The sequence below is a fragment of the Telmatherina bonti genome, assembly GCF_933228915.1.
Source record: "Telmatherina bonti genome assembly, chromosome: 5".
NCBI lineage: Eukaryota > Metazoa > Chordata > Actinopteri > Atheriniformes > Telmatherinidae > Telmatherina > Telmatherina bonti.
This window is the reverse complement of record NC_136623.1, coordinates 13,297,047-13,319,979: the sequence shown is the minus strand read 5'-3', so window position 1 is coordinate 13,319,979 and position 22,933 is coordinate 13,297,047. Positions and strand designations below refer to the sequence as shown.

The 22,933-nt window shown below is 38.6% G+C and overlaps 1 protein-coding gene across 1 annotated transcript; it reads left to right on the top strand.

The window, feature by feature from the left end:
- Positions 1–607: 607 nt before the first annotated feature.
- Positions 608–21,827, top strand: bcan (brevican; the record flags this gene model as incomplete). Its single annotated transcript, XM_079240583.1, has 16 exons — positions 608–865; positions 1,045–1,100; positions 4,075–4,157; positions 4,912–5,301; positions 10,977–11,151; positions 11,489–11,616; positions 13,436–13,729; positions 13,868–14,815; positions 15,098–15,823; positions 15,993–16,232; positions 18,446–18,550; positions 18,664–18,822; positions 20,818–20,900; positions 21,094–21,238; positions 21,308–21,490; positions 21,712–21,827. The coding sequence occupies 16 exons, from the start codon at positions 608–610 to the stop codon at positions 21,825–21,827; spliced, it is 4,089 nt and encodes a 1,362-aa protein (XP_079096709.1).
- Between the last annotated feature and the right edge of the window lie 1,106 nt (positions 21,828–22,933).

Genomic DNA, 22,933 nt, shown 5'->3' with positions numbered 1-22,933 from the left:
TTACAATGACGGCGAAAGCAGTTGCAGTGCGCGCTCCCGATGTAGTGCAGTGGCGGGAGGCGGGGCTTAATGCAGAAGAGTCTCAATCCACTCGTTTTGCCCGCAGGCTGATCTGACAGCCTACGGAGAGGGTCGGTCTGAAGTAAATAAAGAGATTTGTGACAATAACTCAATCAATCCCAGCCCTTCTGGTCTCAGAGATAAAAATAAATTAGCCTGAAATGCACATAATAGTTCCACTTTAAACATTATATGATGATAATCTAATAAACCCAGTTTCACTAAGATCACTTAAGATATATTAAATTATGGTGACTTGGGATATTTCAATTCAGGAATTACTTCCTAAGTTTATCAATAAAGCTTCACATATCGAAATCCGAGATCCAATCAGGAACATTAAGGAATTTTTGGGACAGCCTGATTCATCATTTCAGAATGAGTGTTTGAGTAGCTGCATGCTTCCGCACTCAATTACCTGCTGGAGCATCAGTCTTGTCATTACACTGGGTAAAGCGACAAAAAGGGCCAAACTCTCACAAAGCTGGTGAGGTCTTTCAAGAATGTGGCTTCCCCCTTCCTTCTCCCTCCTCCCATGCAGCCTCAAATGACCTTCTCTGGCAAACTGAGCGGTCAAACATCCTCCCTTGGCCCCAACCTCCTTTCCCCTCAAGGTGAAGTCATTGACTATTCAGCCACTTGCGATGCCTGTCTTTGCTCTCGTGATGTTGCCTGGGATGCATCCTTTGCCTGGGGAAAACTAGTTCTCTTTTTCTCCCTCCCCCACTCTCCCTCTGCCCTCCATGCTATATGGAAATACAGTGATGGCAGGAAGCCATACTCTCAGCTCAGCACCCAAGACAGTGTGAGTGAGTCAGAAAATTGCTTGAATGAGAAAGGATTGTTAGATTCTAGTTGTGAGAAGATGGAAGATTTTTCCAACAATCTTACCAAAGTTTTTTCTGGTCCTCATCACAACAGGATGAAATCAGTGCAGTAGGAACCTGAATTGTTTTTATTTTGGGTATTGTTTTTCTATTTCAGGCTCTTTTGGAGGATAATCTGCATTTCAGTTACAGCTCACATTATGCTCAGAAAGAGTATTTCATCTTATTTAATCAAACTCGGCTTTAGAAACTCAAAATTCTGAAAACTTGGGTTGCCGAATAAAATCTAATTAAAAACTGAATCTGCAGACATTTATGTGCATATGGGAGATGGCCGGTGATCATACATGATCATTCGCTCTTCCGGCAGTATTATATTACAAACAGGAATGATTCTTTGATTGAAATCACTACACAGACACAGGAACACTTCCAAAATCTCTGTCTTGGACCACAGTTCACCTTGACTGTAGGTAAGAGCTTCATTATACCATGTGATCATAATGCCATCTTCTCTGAGCAAAAGCTAATGGTCTGAAATAAAGTGTATAACTTTGGTGAGGTCAGAAAAATCGAAATTTGAAATTCTTTCTTTGGCAAAAAAAAAAAAAAAAAAAAATGGAAGCCACATCCTCTGGCCCAAAGAAGCGGAGAGGATCCTGCATGTTAACAGCTATCAGCTAAAATAACTTGCATGTTTGATGGTATGAAGGTGCAATATTGCCTTAGAATTAAAAGTTCTATCTGAAAAGGGACCAGCAATACTAAAAGTAAATGCAGAATTTAATTCAAACATACTGTATGTTTCCATCTTCTTGTTGTCCAAGGAAAGCTTTCTGAATTTCAGTGAAGCAATGCTAAACCACATGCTACTTCTGTCACAACAGCAGGGCCTTGCAGTAGAAGACTCTGCGTGCTGGACTGACTTGCCTGCAGTCTATGACTTTAATTAGTTATTAATTATTCAGTAAGTCTTTAACTCCTGTTTTTCTGACAGTTTTTGTGGTGGACAGCATGAAGCTCAGTCATAAGACAATGTAGCATATTAAAGAAGTTCTACTTAACTCTAACAGATTTTCTCAGTGCAGCATCCATTCTGTATCCTGCTTCTACTCTGAACTCTTTCCAGTGAGTAAAAGTCAGTCCAATATTGACTCTTATCTTTTGCCTTGTCAGTTTCTCTCTGTCTTTTCCTTTCTTCCTCCAACACCAAAAAGCCTTGCGCTTTTTGGTGAATCAGTGTTCAAAATGATGAGTGTTTAAACCACAGTGCATAAAAAAATGTGTTTTCTAATCTCGGACCACTGCTGGGTAACGGCGTCTACAGGGATGTACATAAGAAATGTCACCATGCCATCAAAACTAGTCAAAAATAGGGCTACTTTAAGGTGTGGTAAAAGGACACTGTTGAACAATAACCTGCAAACTTTACGTCCTTTTACAGTGATGTTGTTCTTTTATGTGCAGTTTAGGTTTGGGCTTTGTTTTTACAGTTAGTTCTAATGATTCTCATGAGTACCATGAGACTAGAAAACGTCAGTATTACTTCTTTTAAATTCAGTATAAGTTTGCTGTCTGCTTGGCTTTTCTATTTCTATTTTATGAGTTCCTGGCAGCCAAAATCTCTGTTCAGTAAAATAATCTCAGCAGCCACTTCTTTCCCATGTGGCATCTGTCTTCAAAACTTTCATTACTGCATTAGAAAAACAAAAAACAAAAAAAAACCTTAGTGATTTCATATGAATCCTGTTTTGATTAGGTCTTTCTTTGCTGAGACCCACAAAACTAAACTGAATATCTTTCATTTGTCTCAGAAACAGTTTTTTGCCAACATGACAGATGTCTGATTCCACTAAAATGTTCATATATTTTTGTCTTAGACACAGAAACCTCCTGCTGACACTTCTTAAAAGAAATTGTGCAATAAAGTTCTGAATCATACACCCCCATCCAGCCTATCCCATTTCTTCAAGCCTCTTATAAACAGAGGTGTGTGTAGCCCACCTATACCCGTTGTCTGTAGGTAAGGGCCCCTGAGTTCTTTACTAAAAGCTTAATGACTGTAATATCTAATATTTCCGTTATATACAACATACATTAGCACCAAAATAGTTTTTAATCGTTTTTAACTGCAACTAGCATAATGAACTACTAGTTATTTATAACAAGTGTATTTACATTTTATCCAGGTTACATGTGCATGTGCTCTATAAAGTCTGGCTTGCTTTGGGGTTCATTTGAAAGGCCTACATAATATATGTCAATTATGGCAATAAAATTTGGTTTACAATAAGGTACTGGAGAGAGAGAGAGAGAGAGAGAAAGAGAGAGAGATGTTGAAACTACATGAATTTGTTACGTCCATTTCCTAATGAACTTCTACAGCATTTCCGTTACTAATGTTGTTAGCCACAGAAAAGCAGAGGAATAAAATCTTGAAGAAAAATAATCTCTTAACCTCCTACAAGAGATTGTTTGATCATAAGTAATAAATAAAAGAGAAAAAAAGTCAACCAAGAAACAAATGCTTGTATACTTCTGGACAAGTGGAGTGATGATAATGTAAATCGAATTAAGCTGACAGCTGGGCTTCGGTCCATCCCTTCTGGATGTTTTTAGGGAATCAGAATGCAGGTCACACGTTGCACCTCCTGAAGTCTGATTCAGAGCAGCTAGAAATCTCAGAGGACACACAGGCAGTCCTTCTGTCTGTCTGAGTCGGATTCTCTGCTCCAGCAGGCACACTCACGTATTCCCATGGGGATTGCTCTCTGGCATAATGCATTCCTTTGGACTCCATTCTAACCTGAAGCATTAAACCTAAACCTCTGCTTACTTCATTTTCATTTTTATACTAAAAAAAAATCCTAGCCCTTAAAAACAGTCCCTCCTCACTGAGATCTCAATTTCTGTGTCATTGCATTCAGACAGGTGATAAGATCTAGTTTTTTTTTCTTAATTTCTAAGCTTCCATGCTCCATAGTTTAATGTACAATATTAACATGAAAAATACACAATTACAGCACAGTTATCAATGATTCACACATGCCCACAGCGCTTATTGTTTTAGACTGTATTGAGCTTCGTGCCAGCGAGATTTATTCAGACTCCATAGAGAAGAATTCTTTCTCATGTTCAAGTTTAAACATTTAGTCTCTCTCTTCTTTTTCTCTTTGTGGTATTGTAGACTGGATGTGCCTCCACCCGTGCTGCTGTTTGCCATCTGTTTCCTCGTCCTACCTTCGTCCTCTACTACCCACCACGACTCAGGTACACACCCGTCCCTTTCACTGTGTATTACTTCCACCACCCGATTCACAACTGACATTTGTGTTTTCATTAAATCACAGTGACCTCTGACATTGTATGGCAGTGGGGTGGTCTTCAGTTATTTCCATCTGTTTACTGTTTTTGCTGACAAATACACCCTGGGGACTCAAGGATGTCCCAGTGTTCATAAAACAAAAAAACAAGAACAAAGTTAACTGATGAAGCTCTGTATATGTCTTATCTTGGATTGCATGCAGCACTGCTGTGTAACTTACAAACAATACTTTTACAATATCATGTTTTAAGCAATGATAGCATATCACAAGTATTGTTTTCTTAGTATAAAATGAATGTTTGCGTCAAGTAAAGCAATAGTTTGACTTAAAAGCAGTTTTACTTTGTAACTCCAACTCAAAATGATCTCAAATTATTTAATTAAGATCGATGTTCTTGTATGATTGAATCAAATGAATGCTAGTTTAACACATGAACTTTAGTTTATGCTTTTTTTTTTTTTTTAGTTACATGTAGAACTTGGTCAAAAGTAGCTCACTTTTTCTCCTTGTTTCTGACTTTAATGCTAAGCTAGGCTAAGTCTGTTGACTGTGTGTGTGTGTGTATGTGTGTGTGTGTTTGTGTGTGTACAGAAACTGAGTGGTCACAGTAGGCTTGTTTGACTCAACAAGAAAATGACAAAGAACATTTACACTATCTTTCATCATAAAGTTAATAAATAATATTCTTATTTTTTTAGATGACTCAAAACTCCTGCAAGTCACCATCACCAACCAGCCGGTGATTGCAGTCCTGGGAGGTTTGCTGACCTTACCCTGCCTGGTGTCGTTGGCTCACCCTCCGCCGTCCCCCTCTACAAATGGCCGTCATGCAGTGCTGACTGTGCCCCGTGTGAAGTGGAGCGTCTTGACTCATGGTCAAGAGACAGAAATCCTGGTGGCCCGCGGCGACAGAGTCAGAGTTAGCGAGATCTACCAAGACCGGGCGTCGCTGCTCAATTACGCTTACTCTCCAGCTGACCTCACCTTGCGTCTGGAGAACCTCAGGCAGAATGACACTGGCTTCTACCGCTGCGAGGTGCAGCAGGGTCTGGAGGATGCCGACGATGTTGCACAGGTCAAGGTCAAAGGTCAGAGATTCTTTTATAACAGACTTACAGAGAGTTGCTAGCAAGTAAAATAACATGATGATAATATTCACACTGTAGGTCAACCTTATTAAAGGAGTGCTATTATGGTATTTGGAGTTTTCTGAGCTTTCTACAGTGTTACAGTGTTGAATCCTCATCAGACATGTGAACGACACTGTTTTTTATCACCTAAACGCATATTTGAGTTTTTTGAGTTTTTTCTACTTGGAAATCCTTGTGACGTCCCGGGGGATAAGGTTCGGTAATTGGTTACCTTCTACTGGTTAACAAGGACATGTACAAATACATCAGGCGGGTGGAAAACGTGGGATAAAGTTATTTCCAACGATGGCTGGTGAGTTTACCAAAGAGAGACATCCTGCTGCATTTGTTGCTGTGGGTTGCTGTTTTCCACTTCGTTTTCAGGGTCTGATTCAGGTTCCAACATGTAGGGCTGTATGCTATGTGTTGACATTGTATTTAGGTTTTTATTGAGTTCATATGAGCCTAATCCTTCTGTTTATGAGATGTTACAATGACGGCGAAAGCAGGTGCGGTGCGCGCTCCCAATGTAGTGCAGTGGCGGGAGGCGGGGCTTAATGCGGAAGAGTCTCAATCCACTCGTTTTGCCCACAGGCTTATCTGACAGCCTACGGAGAGGGTCGGTCTGAAGTAAATAAAGCGATTTGTGACAATAACTCAATCAATCCCAGCCCTTCTCGTCTCAGAAATAAAAACAAATTAGCCTGAAATGCACATAATAGTTCCACTTTAATGTTCAAAGGGAAATTGCTTTTACAAAATCTACTCTAAACTAAAGAGTTATAATATTACTCAAACATTTAAGCATCATGACTGAGGAATATAAAGAAAACTGGGATATAAGAGAAAACTATGTCAGTTTCCTGGTCATCAAATGATGGATAGCATCTCAAAACTTCCTGTTTGTACCACAGATGTAACTCTAAAGTCTTGTATTTACGACACTGAAATACGTATAAGGTAAATTAATTGTATTTTACATCAAGGAAGAAACTAAATTGCCCTTTTTTAACCTTATGATCCATGTATAGTTTATTATTTGCACTGTTTGGGGGATTTGGGAGACTACCCAAACTCATAAGCATCCTGATTCTGCTGCTGTATTACAGATAAGTGTGAACTTATTATTTTATCTATCATTTTTTATATATACAGGCCAAAAATGATCTGAAGTAAAACCTGCATCAACAGATTATTTGGTTGCTTTGGAGTAGTCAAGGCAAGCTGTTAACACATGCAAGATATCAATTAATCTCTCGGCAAGCAGCTGCTTATTAGTTATTTGCAAAACTTTGCTTTTTTTTCAGCTCTTTTTTATGCTTCAACTAAATCTTGGGAGAAACTGAAGCTCCTTAGCTGGCTCTGTATTTTTACAGATTTTTACCTACATGTAGATATGCAGCCTCAGGTTATATAAGGATATTATCATTTTATGTTTTTAATTTTTGTTTGCAATCTGTGTGTTACTTCCTGGAAGCTGACACACACTTGTGCCACTGATGGAAAAGCTGCACTTTTGATAAGGTTGACGTGTTGCTTGTCTGCCTTAGGAAAGCAATGTGTGCTGCACCAGTCATCTCGAGCTTAACACACAGTGTAACAATTTTCCTTCAGGCTTATGCCATACTCTCATTTATCATGTTGTAAAACATAGTTAGGATTCAGTAAAATAGCCAGATGTCCGAACAGACAAGGCCGAGTGTATCATGTGCTTCCTGTGTTGAGGAAAAGCATCTTAAAAAGACATGAAGGTTCAACAAAGTACATGAAAAACTTGAGAAAGGGCTGCCGTTCGGGTTTTATTCCTGTTTGACAGTTATGCGATACGCATCGAACATGTGTGATTGATGGTGGTCTCATTCAGTGCACCCAGCAAGTAATAGATTATGGATATTCTGACCAGAACCATTTGTGAGCTAATATATCAGGCAAAGAATCCAAATTACCATATCTTTGAATCCACTAAAGTTCTTAATAATATTATTGTGGAACATTTTTTTAATCATGTTTGGGATTCACTGTAAAAAAAAACAAACAAAAAAAAAACCAGACATAATTTTCAGGCTATGAGCTGCTACATTTTTCACACAATTTGAATCCTGCTTAATGATGCGGGTTATAAATGGATTTTTACAGGCTAAGTCATTTTGCTCTTCATGCACACACATAATCATGGAAAACGCATGAAGAAATGCACGTGATGCAGCCTTTAACTTAACAGCGATTGATGTGGCTGTTGAAGAAAGAAATAGAGCTGCAGCATGCTCTGTGAAGGTGCAGCTTATATTCAAGTTCAAGTTCAAGTTTATTTATATGGCACATTTCTACAGCAGCAGCTGCCTAAAGTGCTGAACAGTAAAGCAACAAACAACACTGCACAATTTAAAAGTTAAAATTAAACACTGCAAAAAACAAAAATCTGGACACAAAATAAAAATCTAAAATAAAAGTAAAAAAAAAGAAAAAGCTCAGGTATGACCAAATGGCAGCGCAAAGAAATGGGTTTTAAGAACAGACTTAAAATCAGGGACAGATTGAGCAGCTCTGATGTGAAGGGAAGGCTATTCCATATCTTAGGAGCAGCAACAGAAAAGGCTCTATCACCCCTGGAGTTTAATCTGGCCAATGGGACCTTAAGTAATAATTGAGAAGAGGACCTAAGAGTCCTGCCTGGAGCATGTTGATGTGACAACTCTGATAAATACGGGGGAGCCAAACCACTTAAGGCTTTAAAAACAATTAATAAAATCGTGTACTGCAGGTCCTAAAACTAACTGGAAGCCAGTGCAGAGAAGCGAGCACAGGGGCGCTCTGCTACCTGGAAATTATGGTATCTTTATTCAGAGGACACAATAATTTGTGAATTTGAAAACAGGAGTATGATTGTCCCTTAAGGTCACCTGCTTCTATGCTCCACTTTTTGTGTCAGCATTTATTTCGGAGTGACCTTTCATTTCTAGCTGACTGTGAAGGAAGCCTTTTTGGGCAGTAGCTCTCATTGTGGTGTCAAAGTTGAAATTTTCTGAGTTGCTGGAACAAACCTAAAACTCCTGGGTCTAAAACATTTATTATGCATGTTAATGTTTTGAAAAATTACAAATCTATAAATGATTTAGCTTTTTTTTTTTTTTTTTAAAAAAGAAAAGAAAAACTGTAGGCCAAACTGTGTACAGTTTTGGTTGTTCAGTAGTTCAGTCTGAAACAGTTTAGTGGTTGTAAGTTGTTTGAGCTGCAAAGAGGTTAAAACAATTCACTTTTAACTAGACCTGTCACAGTAACAAATTTTGCCATATGATTAGTGGTCTCAGAAATTATTATAGATGATGATGTCTAAACACTAAGACAGTTACAAAGTCTATGGTCAAGCTCATATAAAGGGGCATGTATAGACTTGACCAGAGGTGGAATGGTAAAACTAAATGTCTTTGTTTGCCTTCAGTATGTCATTTTCATGTCATTGTAAAGTTGTGGAATTGCCGTTAGTAACATGTATGTTCATCCAGGCAATTCATACTGGCTGTGAAATATTTGCAACATTTTTTAAAATGTCACCTCTCTAACAATGTTAAAGGGCGGTGTCGCTTTACCAACCACGCTGTCTGAGTGCACGCCATGTTGCACTGTCCTGTTTGTATTTAATCTGTCGGTGAAACACCCCGGTGATCGTGGACTGTCGGGAAGATGGAGATGGTCTGTTTGTTCAGGTCTTTTTTTCCCAGCTGGGAAAACTGCAGTTGATTGTTGTGTTTTAAGTGCAGATGGAAGCTTGTTGTATTTTTGTGTTTAGTTAATAGTGTCTTAAAACAAATGCCATCTCTCACTTTGGGTGAGAGAGTGAGGGAGAGAGAAAAGAAAGAAATGAAAATTATTGCGCCTGGCAAACTTCTTGCGAGAATTTTTACTTGTTGTGCGATTAATTGACTTATTGCTTATTGCGACAGGCCTACCTTTAATGCAACCTTGGTGAATTAAATTCTTATTAGTCATTTGTTTTTATCTATAGGTTGTGTGTTATTCATTTTTTTGTTAGAGGATTAGTTTTACATCATAACACTGTTGTGTTGGACAAAAGTTTCTGATGTAGTTTTAGACCGATTTTATATATAGAAAGGTTTTAGGCAGAGGTGTCCAGCTCCAGTCCTCAAGGGCCAGAATCCTGCAGGTTTTCTATGTATCCCTGCTCAGACACACCTGATTCAAATTAATTAGTAGTAGAGCTTAATCAGTTGTGCACGTCATTGGCTGTTTGATCCATTTAGTGGAAGCTAGATGTGTTGGAACAGGAATACATGGGAAACCCGCAGGACAGCGGCCCTCGAGGACCGACTTTGGACACCCCTGTTTTAGAGTTTCAGTGATGTTCATATATTCTGTCACAGCAATATGTCACTTAAGTTTAATAGTTTTAGTTTTTTAGCTTTATTTTTTAATTAATTACACCTTGTAAAAGGATAGACCTGGATTGTTTAAATAGTTTTGTTTTTTTTAATCTTAAAGACTTGTTTCAGAACCAAGCTAGATGGTAACTTTATGCTTACATGACATGCTTACCCAGTTGAGATGGATAAACTTACTGCAGTTGGGACAAATTTAGCCACAAGGAACCTTTGTCAAAACACAACAGATCATTTACATCGATAAACTTTTTTAAATGACGTTAGATTCCTCCATCATACTTTTTTGCGTGGATGAGATCTTTCCATTTAGAGAGACATGAGAAGAAAGCTAATGTTGACAATGATGATGATGATGATGATGATGATGATGATGATGATTATGATGATGATGGTAAAAATTAAGAAACCGGAAAGAAGCGAATGGAGTTCATGTAATACTTCCTGATTTCATTACAGATTATTTTTGTATTTCAAAACAATGTAAGCAGAAGAATTTTTTTTTCTTGTTTTGGTAAACTGTAGAAAAAGCAGCATTTGTGCACACAGGCCTCACAGCAAGAAGCTCACTAGTTCGAGCTTCAGCTGGGTGGAGGTTCAAACAGGGTTTTTCATGTTATACCTGTGTATGCTGGGTTCTCTCTGCGTACTCTGGCTTCTTCCCAGTGTCCAAAGACATGTTAGGTTAATTGATCACTCTAGAGTTTCCACTAGGAATGAATGTTAGCATGAAGTAGTTTTTTGTCCCATGATGATTGCTGGCATAAGTTCCAACTCCTGACCCTGAATTGGACTAAGCCATATAGAAAATGAATGAAAGTCCTTTTAGACAGGAAACTTTAAGGACTGGTAAATTATTTTTGCATGTACCAGAACTACGAATCACTGTCAAATGTGCTTTTGCTCATACCACGATGTACTCAGGTTAGATATATTTATATTGATTATATTGTGATTTTCCTAAGTTTTGAACATACTGTAAATGATGATTGATAACAGCAAAAAAAAGTCACACCATAGAGTGTCTGTGTTTCTTACATTAACTCCAGCTTTGTTTGTAAAGAGCCAGTGTGAACTTAAACTGGAACTGAATTAAAAGGCATCAATGTATAATTCTTCCTCTGACGGGTGTGAAGCAAACTGTGCTATACTGAAAAACATGAGTGATATGATTTCACTGTATAAATATAAGTCATAACAGGGTGCACATTTTAAAGATCTCTCCTCTGGGTTTTTCAGGTGTGGTGTTCCATTATCGCGACGCATCCAGCCGATATGCTTTTACCTTTGAGCAGGCCAGAGAGGCCTGTGAGGAGATCGGAGCTCACATGGCCACCCCAGAACAGCTCCTTGCAGCCTATCACAGCGGATATGAGCAGTGTGATGCTGGCTGGCTCTCAGACCACTCAGTGAGGTCAGGACCTGAGGGAAAAGGGTCCAGCAGGACTCTTTGCTAGACTCAATTTCTTACTCTCTGAACGCCTGCATTTTGAGTTATATAGAGTAAAATCACATTCTGCCACATTTGACAGCATTCCAACATTTTACTTTTGCTCCACATGAACAACAACTCTGAGAAGTGTAGCTAAGCACACATAATGGAAGCCAAGTTAGGACCTCCAGCTAATAGTTTGCTCTTTACACATCATAACACCCAGATCATCAACTAGCTGACATGATCTAATCTCAAGATATTTCCTGACAGAAGGTGAGGCACTTGGTGCTTCATTGTTGCGACTTTCAACCCATAGATATCCTATTCAGATGCCAAGAGAGGGCTGTTTTGGAGACATGGATGGCATGCCAGGAGTGAGGAGCTACGGACTCTTAGAGCCCGATGAGCTCTACGACGTCTACTGTTATGTGGAAAATATTCACGGTAAGACAACTCCAAGTAGACTTTTATTTTCTTATTTTAGATATCTTGTTGATGCTGTAAAATGTTTGTTTAAATTAAAAGAACTCCGGTGTTCTGATATTAAATGCAGACAATGTTAAATGTGCTACATAACTTTCAAACTCACACAGTGACATTGTGTCACACAAGGGCCTGGAATCTAAGCAGGGCTAAAACTGGAATAGGGAGATAGCTTGCAGTCAAGCTGATCTTAGTGTTTTATTTTTTTTTTTAGACAAACAAAGCAACATGTGCTCTACTGTTGTCCTTATATAAGTGTGTTTTTATACAAATAGCATGGTTTATTTTGTGACGACCTAGCGAGCTGTCCAGGGTGTACCCTGCCTTTTGCCCAAAGACTGCTGGGATAGGGTCCAGCTTCTCCGTGACCCTTCAATGGATTAAGCAGTTAGGATAATGAATGAATTTTGAGAAGGAAAACATGCACAGGAGCTCTTAAACATATAACACACTGCCACAGTACAGAGCTCATGAATTTAGCCGGTCACGGATACAGAGGGAGTGACTTTGTCCATTTTTTTTTTTTTGTCGTCAGGCCACCAGCTATAATAGCTTCAGGGAAAATTTTTTGGGATCCCAATTGAACAAACCGTTATCTGCATAGTCAGTAAGACTTCTCATTCTATGCACTGGTTGGCTGAATGCAGCCATATTTGAATATAGCTAATAAAAAACTAAATCATCTTGAAGTGACAAATGGTTTTAAGACTTCGCTGTGTTTCATCTAGTAAATCCACCCAAATGTGTCTGTGGCTAATATTCAATTTACAAACAAAAACCAAAAAGCTTCATGCAACAAAAACTCCTTGCCTGCAAATATCAGCTGACAGAAATAAAACCTCAGAATGATATTTCTTTAGAAAATGTTGTCCAAATTTGTGTCAATAGTTTCGGTGGACACATTGATGGCACAGATTTCTGTAGCTGTCTTTTGTTTTGTCTTTAATTCAGACACTCAACAGTTAGTAGAGCTGAAACATAATAATGTCATATGGCCAACACAGACAGGTAAAATACTGAATTGTAGAGGTTTGAGCACACATAGTCAGTCAGTGAAGCAAACAAGTTAGAACGGTAACAAACAGTAAGGCTGAATTGAATATATCAGCCTAAAAGCACCAAAGGAACAACACAATGTTTGCAGGGAAAAGTCCGAAACCAGGAAGTAAAAATCCCAAGGAAGACACAAATGGTAGAAATGCTGAACACAGTGACAAGAAGGTACAAAGTAAACATATCACAGTGTGTGACTGCTGATAACAAACAGGTGTGTAGGGACCACAGAGCAGGTGTGGAGCAACTGCAAAAAACTTTAGTAAGGGACAGGAAAATATATAGAAGGAAAAAAAAGTTCAATAACACACACAATGGCTCACACAACATTTAATGAATGTTTGAGGTACTTTGATGTAACATTTTATAGAACTTGTCTAAAGACTTACAGTATGAACTGATAAAAGTGATAAAATGCAGCGTTAAACTGAAGAGGGGAGATAAAAGACTAGAAAAGCACTCGGAGAGTGCAAACCTCCGCCAAGGCCTTTAAAAAGTTCCTGGATCCAAACGGTGATCCGGATCACCACTAAAATTAAATCAGTTCTTCCTTTTCACATTTCCAACAACTCCTGAAAATTTAATGAACATCCATCCATAACTTTTCTAGTTATCTTAAACACAAACAGACAAATGCCGGATAAAACATCACCTCCTTGCCGGAGCCTCAGGAGATAATTAAACAAATCTCAATGCCTGTTTTTTTTTTTTCTTCATTTGTTCAAAGGTGAGGTGTTTCATGGCTCGGCTCCCCAGCGCTTCACCTTCTGGGAGGCCAAGGCCTACTGTGTGAGTCACGGTGCAGAATTGGCCTCCACAGCTCAGCTATATGCTGCCTGGAACGATGGACTGAACCACTGCAGCCCAGGTTGGCTGGCAGATGGGAGTGTGCGGTACCCCATCGTCACCCCTAGAGAGCGCTGTGGAGGTGGTGAACCCGGGGTTAAAACCATCTACCGATACAGTAACCAGACAGGATTTCCTGAGATTAACTCTCGACATGACGTCTACTGCTTCAGAAGTAAGGGAGCTGGTTTTTTCTGCATGACATCTCAGTTTTTTTTTATTTAGTTACTCTGCCCAGGGCATCTCATGATGATCATTTATGCTAATAGGGGGTTAACTAAATAAAATATTTCTGTCATGCTCATCTCTCCAGGTGATAATGGTCCTTACACCGAATCTCCCCATGATTTTCTTGCCACTGAGCCAGAAGACATTGGTCAAGATATTGTTTTCTTAACCACAGAGGAGGATGCCAGTCCAAATGAGGTAACACCAGACCAGATTGAAGAGATTCAACATGCCTGGACAAAAAATCCAGTAAAGCAGGAGCCTGCAAACACCCAGTCACCAACTCAGATTTATGAAAAGGAGCCAATGTTCACACAAGACTCTCCTGAGTCTGTAACTCCCTCGTCTGATCATGAAGAGAGCTTGCCTACCAAAGATACCTGGGAGTTAGTGGAGGTCACCAACCCCCTCACAGAGTCTGATATGACTCTACTAGAACGCAGCTACCCAGAGTCCCATCAGCCAGCTCCTGCAGAAAACCCAGATCACGAGGAGTCTCATGAACCTACAACCCTGAAACTTGATGCTGCAGTAACTATTGAAGACTCAACCATGCCTACAACTGATGTTACAGTTTCCAGAAGCCAAGAGCCAACGGAGGATCATCTTTTTGAGACTGACAGCCTGGATCTGCACGTTGTAAACTCCCAGTCTGAAGCAGATGCAGATGAGGTGATTCAGGAAGAGGTTGATCTTCCGGTTTCACAAGAGGACCACACTCAAGGTGTCCACATAGAGCACACCTCTGTAACCACAGTAACCGAATCTCATATCTCAGAACAAGCAGGAAAAGCCACCACTAGTCCTGTTGAGAGTATTTCAGCCGACGTTTCACCAAACAACGAAGAGACAAATATCCACACTGCTACCGTGTTGCTATCTCTTGATAACAGCACACATGACAATGATTCAGCAGAGGAGGAATCTGAAGAGGAGACTGCAAATCCTCTTCCAGATGAGGACGCACAGTACTCCGGGACACAAAGTTTCATCGGTATAGACACCACTGAAGTTGTTCCTACTTCTGGTTCAAGTAAGCTCCTCATAGTAAATGACTCAGAAGACACATGGGACAATTGTTTCAACTGTTTTAAGTCTGAGCTGCTATATTAGTAAGTAGAAATAAAATTAGTACATTACCATAAAGTACTATGCATGAAAACACTTCTACACAAGCTGGTAAATATTTAATGCATTTTAATGCTTAAGCCACATTAAATGGTGACTTTTTACTGTTTTCTGCCTTGGTTTTCCTTTTCAGTTTAAATTGCTGCAGCTTTTAACAGATTTATCTGATTATATTCTCTCTTTACAGGTTATAATCCCACTGAAGAGCACTCAGGTGGAACAGGACAGTCCTCTAGCACAGTGGACCATGATGTTGAGGAATTCAATATTACTTCTGAGGATACTGAAACAGATGAGCAGAGTGGACACATGAATCCAAAAGAAATCCCAACATCAGAAGTCACAGATGACACTTACTCCATCATAAAAAATAATCTGTTCACAATGTTGGCATCCTCAGCCTCTGCAACCATATCCACGCCTTCTGTGGAGGTTGAAGTCGACTCCCAAGAGATTCCAAAACTCCTCTTAAAAAGTAATGCTTCATCTGAGATGGAACATCTAGATGACATTCAGGATAAAGTTGACCAGGAGGGATTAGGAGAAAAGCCTGTAGTCTCCCCCAGCACCGTCCAGAATATCCCAGACAATGATCCAGACGAGGGAGTGGATGAACCATCGGGAGAAAACCCGCATATGAAACCAGAACTCTTGTTGACAAACCGAACCCTTTCCGTGGACGGCACCACAGATAGAATTACTGATGATGCCCACACTGACTCACCTCCACCATCAGAGATAAAAATCACACTGATCCCTCATCTGACCCTTGCACCGGGCTGGGAAGCAGAGCTTTCTTCCTCCACACCACAGGAGTCCCTCTCTGATCGGGAATACAGCGGCGAGCCTCCTGTCACAGAGGAGAATGATGATATCTCTAAGGAGCACGAGTTCACCACGGATAACATCAATGGTAAAGTTTCCTCCTTTATGCTGTGAGATAAAGGAATAACTTAAAAAAAGTATGAGTTCAAATGATATCACCACTTTGATTCTATTGCAGGCATGCAGCAAAAAAAGGCTGCAGTTCTCTAAGTTTAAGTATGACCCGAGAATTTTCACGTTATGATGAACTTTCTCAGCAGAACCTGAGGGGGATGAGGAGGAGCACAGCACTGAAGAGCCATCAGTTAACATCTGCACATGGCATCCCGAGGAGGAGGAGACCTTCAGTCCGGCTGTAACCACCGACAGCAGTGACGGGACCATTGTTGCTCCCACCCTGCAACCTGAGTATTTCAGAAAAGAAGAAGGGGAGCAAACAGGCATGGGTCCCTCTCTCCCTGCTGCCAAAGTTTCTGCTGCAAAGGGAAGCATTGCAGGTATTTTTATTCTGCACAGCACAACGAATTGTAATGGAGACATCAGCTGGTGTTAGTGTGGTTTATTGTTGTTTGGGAAAGGGAAAGTCTGGATCTGAAAATGCCAAATCAGGAGATTTACTATAATCTACAATGAATAACTTGGGCAGATTCTACATAACAGATTGTTTAGCCTCCTGCTTTAGACTCAGACACAATGAAATAAAAGTTTAATTTTTGTACCAGAGGTTCTTGGTAAGTATAACACAGAAACAATGAATTTAATATAGTTGACCTACTTTTAATTCAATGGGACACAAATTATCCCTGATTTTTTATTACTTATCATGAGTATATCGTTAAAACTCTAAAGACGTTGGCAAATACACAAAGTTTCTGGTTTGATACTTTGGTTTATTTCATTGCTCAAAACATTCATATGTGGTTCACTGGTCATTTTAAAATGATTATTGCTAAAATAAAGACAAGAAAATACGAAGCTCTTCCAGTGTGTTCGGTACAGTTTGTGTATCTCTTTAAGATACAGCTGGAGTAACATGTATTTTTATCTTTTTGGGCACTATTTGTGCACCTTTAATTCTCAGAGTGTATGAAGAGCTGATAACAATTAGAGTTTTCTCCATAATGAAATAAAATTCTCCAAAGAATTTTCTCTATTTTTTTGCCAAAAAATACAGAGTTTTTTTTTTTAAAGCAAAAGATTTTACACAAAACCTCATGGTAAAAATTGGTTGTATTTTTGGGGATCTTTATGAATGATCGCTCAATATAAGCAGCCAGTAGGCGTAAATAATAAACAGAAAATGACAGTGAACAGATGAACATACTGTGATAAATATTAGTTATAATGTAACCTCAATACACTGGAAAATGCTAGTGACAGAAAATGTAGAGCTCAACAGTGTCTTCATTTTTACATCATCATGAAACAGAACTTGTAAATTTACTGTAACTTTGCATAAATAAGATATTTTAAAGATACTTTTATTTATTTCTAAAGTTAAAATGTTATTTGTCATTAGATACAACAAAATCCCATTTATAGGATATGGATTATTACAATTAATACAGCCTCTGATCAGGCAGTGAAAAACAAACTTGGTTTAACATCGCCATCTGCTGGTCGTTCTTGATAGAGCACTTCAATTTGAAAATAAGCTTTTAGGGTTTGTTGTGGCTGGAACTGAGAAAGTAGAGTCTCCCTTAAGCTAGTATGGATGTTTATTCAGTCCACAGCTTTACCAGAACACCTGCTGGCGTTCTTGGGCATTATAATGAGCCCCATATTGCACTTTTATGTGTTTCCAGTATTAATATGGGATAACAGTATTAGCAAAAGGTTGATTTTTATTATTACAAATGTAACCACTTTTAGTAATTTGATAGAGAAAAGTAAATAATCTAGAAAATAAGCTAATCTTAAAGAGTAATGCTGTTCAACTCTTCAACAGCTTGTCAAGTTCTGCACAGTGATCGATTTCATTTGAATAATGTGTGTTGAAGCAAGGGAAACATCCAGTACCTGCAGGACAGTGGCCTTCAAAGCATCGTCCATTTTTCATCTGTGATAACTAGCCAAAAGTGACCTGCCAGTTTATCCCTTTGAAGTTGTTCTAATGTGCCTCATGCTTTGGCAAGCATTCAGATTCCTTGTAATACTAGAGAATAAATATAACTGTTACATTTTTTCCCATTTCTCCGATACTTCACCTCTTTTACTTCATCTCTAGCATAAACGCATGGTGTGTATCTGGATAATCAATGAGACACTAACATGTATGATTCTTTTAATTGGAATGTGGCTTTGAAGGAGTCACACACTAAAGAAAACCAAAACAAGAAAGAACACACTGATTGCGTGATACCATTGTTAGTAAAGTAAGAGGGAGCACAGCATTATTGTTCCTATTCAGATGGAAAATAGCTAGTAGCATAATGTCTGTGTAAATACTGAGGCCCGCCTTCTGGGATGCAACATCAATAATAGACACTAATAATTCATAAAAAATCTAAGGCATCCAATGCAAACATGACCAGAGTGAGAAGCAGCTAATAAAGCCTTTCCAACACACACTGCAAAGCAAGTTGTCAGCGCAGAACCTTACACCTCTGACTATTATATCTATTGCAAGGACTCCACAGCTTCTTCTTTCTTACAGACACAGTGAATATTGTATAGCAGAATTTTAATTTTGACCTTGATGTGTTTGCAGACTCTTGTCTGGAGAATCCGTGTTTGAATGGTGGCACTTGTGTCGACAGTGAACCAGTAAGGTGCCTTTGTTTGCCCAGTTATGGAGGAGACTTTTGTCAGACAGGTGTGGTGCCAGCTATCAAAACATGTATAACTTGCCTCCCAAATATTAGCAGTTTCTCGTTACTGTTTTGCACTTGGATAATTTCTGTTCCGTCTCACCCCCTTCTGCCTCAGATGCTGAGGAGTGCGAGCCTGGCTGGGAGAAGTTTCAGGGCTTTTGCTATCATCACTTCAGCAAACGGCAGAGCTGGGAAGCAGCTGAGCAGCACTGCCGGATGTGTGGCGGACATCTGCTCTCTGTAATGACCCCTGAGGAGCAGGACTACATCAACGGTATAAGTTGGCTGAAGAGAAGTAGGCAGTTATTACAGGTTTAGTAATCAAGAGGCAAAAAACAATCTCTTTTGGCAAGTTAAATAATATTACCTGGAGTCAAGGGACAGTTTGCAAGTAAATCTGGCAGCATCGCACGCCAAACTTGAAAGTTACTGAATGTGTTGGAAGCAACACATCCCTGATATAGTATAGTTTTTATAGTCATATCACAGAGCTGTTAAATACTAGTTTGACACATTCAGTCCATCAAGGCAAATAAATATTTTGTTGAAGATTAACTTTATACAAATACTAAAAAAAAGTTATTGGAGTTCCATTTTTTTTTCTTTGAAACTGATTTTTTGCAACTTTAACACGCAGGAACTTGAAGCCCACATCTATGGGTGATATTTGCAACAGTGGTCTGTATAACAAACAGTACAACATTTAAGAATTTTTGAAGGACAATGTGAATTTAGTTGTTTCTTTAAGTTGAAAGACTGTTTTTTAAGGAGACAACTAGACATTTTACATATCACCTTTTGGGAGGATCACCAAAGTCTCCAACATATTTAAAGTTGGAAAAATAAAAACCAGTCCACCACTACATCACTGCTATTCGGCAGATATCAATGCAGACATCTTTCCAGCTAACATTCTCCATTTCAGACTGATGAATGATATGAAGAGGTTAAATTTGTCCAGGCATGACAGAGACATTTCATGTCTTCCAACTTATGCAATCTTTCATTTTTTTCTCAGACCGTATCGGTCGTGAAGTTGCTGTTGGTATTTTGTCTGGCGGCAGGGTGACACGATAGGAATCTGGCATTCCTCTGGTTTGTTTTTCAGCCTGCAGGAAGTTGCTATGGATTCCATGAACTGATACGCAATGTTTCATAAGCAAAGGCGCTATTTTACAAAACCACTTTAAACATTTTTTAAAAAAAGTTGAATATTGTAAATGTGTGCATATTTTTTGGTATTGTAAAATTTCTACTCCATATTATGGTTTTTAAAAGATAGTGCTTGTTGTGATACTCTTACATATATATTAGCCTCCAAAATATCTTCTGAAGGCTTTGCTTTCCTTTTAAAATAGGAACTTATTCATAAACGGCTTCTTGCTCTTTTGGAAATCATCATTTTTAACCTGCTGCAGACTCATAGTGTGGCTCACATTTAATGTATTAGCTTAACTTATATTTCCTGTCTTAAAACTGAATTAGAGAAATCATGCATTTGTATTAACTATGCAGTCTATATTATTTATGAACTACTCAATAAAGATGAATCATTGGGATTTATGTAACTTTTTTTTTTTTGCAAAACACAGGGTTGACAAAAAACATGCATTTTTTTAGACCACAGTGAGAAGCGGCATAAAAAGGCTGTAAATGCAAAGGCTGTAAATGCAGATAAATGCAAGATGTAAGGACAGGAGTCCCAGGAGTCTGAGCCTAGATGGTGGAGGAGCAGAATCACCAACCAGCTGACTCTAAACCAGACATTTTGCACTTAATATGTTCAGATATTAACAGTATTCCTCTGTTTTGTCGTTATGATCAGTGTGCAAACATTCAGTACAAACCTCTTTGAGTAAATAGTATATTCTAGTTTTATTCAGCATAAGGGCAAATTAAAATTTGTTTTAATATTTCTCTAAAATGATCTGAATTTGAGTCATGCAATAGATTTGTTTCACAAAAGTTTTTTTTTTTTTTTTTTTTTTTTTTTTTTTTTTTTTACTACATGCTTGTTCATACCAGTTTTGCTTATATGTGCCACATAGGGGCTTAAAGATTCTTACAAATGTAAGAGGAAAAAAAATCCAAGCTATTTTCATGCTGTAGAAAAGTACTAAATCTGAATTTTCACCTCTTTTGGTTTTATCTTGATGTGTTTTTTCATATTTAATTTATAAAAGGTGCCATAATAATGAATTTTACATAATAATGTTGTTATTTCTAGAATTAAATTAATTGACAAAATGCATATTGGTGTTTAATTTAGACAAGTACAAAGAGTATCAGTGGATCGGACTAAATGACAGGACCATCGAGGGTGACTTCCGCTGGTCAGATGGGAACCCTCTGGTAAGTTTCACTTCTCATTTCCATGACTTAGTGTGTGTTAACTTATAAGCTTTCGACATGATATTAGGTAATCCTGTTTCTTTTTTCTATTTTTACTTTTATTTTTCACATCCATCAGTCCGCAGCACTAATAAGCTGGATTTGATTGAACCTTTGTCCCTTCATGTCATTGTTTTAACCTTGCCTCTGTCAGCTGTATGAGAACTGGTACAAAGGCCAGCCTGACAGCTACTTCCTGTCTGGTGAGGACTGCGCAGTGATGGTGTGGCACGATGGTGGCCGTTGGAGTGATGTACCATGCAACTACCACCTGTCGTACACATGCAAGAAGGGCGTCTGTGAGTCTACATTGAAACATATCTTTTCCTTAAAAACATAAAGTAATTAGCAACATTTGCTTTCAACAGCCTTCTGTGGAGAGCCCCCCAGGGTTGCTTTTGCTAAGGTCTTTGGAAAGAAACGGCAGCGTTATGAAACCAACAGCAAGGTGCGATACTACTGTGAGGAGGGCTTTATGCAGAAACTGAATCCTGTTATCAAATGTCTTCCTGGTGGTCAGTGGGAGGAGCCTCTAATCACCTGCGTTTCAAGTAAGTACATGTGGTCTGTTTCAGTCATTCACATCATGTGAGTGGAAAGATTATATTGTTTCCTAAATACTTCATAATTATGAGCATTGGTGACAATGTAATATCCAGGTGTTAACAAGAAACACTATCTTTTGACCATCATTTATCTGACTGTTATATGAGGGTGGTGTAACTTGGTAAAAATTTGGGTGCAATCCGTGATTTTACTGTGTTTCCTGTAGCTCATCCAGCAGAAGAGGATTCAGTGACATCAGAGCCTCACCAGCATGAGGAGCTGATGGGTGCAGCCACAGAGAAAGCAGTGCCACTCTTCTGGGACATTAAGTGGAGTTTTTAAAGAAAAAAACAATGTTTTTCTGTCTCAAAGGACTGCTCCATCCAATGTTTCATTCATTCATTCATTTTCTGAAATCGCTTAATCCGATTAAGGGTTGGGGGGGAGCTGGAGCCTATCCCAGCAGCCTTCGGGCGAGTGGCAAGGTACACCCTGGACAGGTTGCCAGTCCATCACAGGGCTCCATCCAATGTTTGCTTTATGTTTAACAGCACAAAACAAATCATTTGCATTAAAAACTCATTTTAAGTCCACGATTCCAGAAATCATGCACATTTTGAACATACTTCAATCCAAAAATGTGTCTCCCAGTACACAGCGTGTTGTTTTTCTGAACAGCTCATGACACTTGGAGAGAGCATGTTTATTTGGCCATTTGAAAATAACCCAGTCTTATCTATATCACTGGGAAAAAAAACGTAAAATCCAAAATAGCTTTCCTTTGAACGAGTTATATCTTTTTGAAGATGTAATCTTGCACAGTAACCAGTGGATTTGTTTTGGCAACCTCGTTTTTATAGGAGATAAAGGATTCTGCAGAAGGCTGAAGAACAATTGAATCATAAGAATTTACATTCTGAGAGTCTGAAATGGAAACACATCAAATTAAATGGATGTCATCTTGTACTGCAAGTACAAAATAGAAAACAACATGATTTTAGAAGATTAATGGATCAAGAAAGATTTAAACACAAATATAATTCAGACATTCATTGCAATAAAAAATTAATCTCATTACTGGTTTGGATAATGTGTGAATCTGTGAGAGAATATTTGTAGTTGTTTTAGGTACATCTAAAATAGTAAATCTTAAAATCAACCTGACAATGACAATGTTGAATTCATAAATTTGTCTCATGCCACACATTGTATTTTAACATTTCAATAAAAAAAAAAGAAAACTGGCATTCATCTTTCCTTGTTTAACTTTCATAAGATTTCTGTAGGCATTAAACTGTCCATGTGTCTGTTTAACTTAATCTTCAACACTTCTCCCTTTCCTTTTAAATGTGTATTTCTTTAGTATGTGTCAAGCAAGTCTTGGATCGATTGGCGTATGGAACATGTTGAGTGCCTTACAACTTAGCTTCATCCGCACCACAAACACA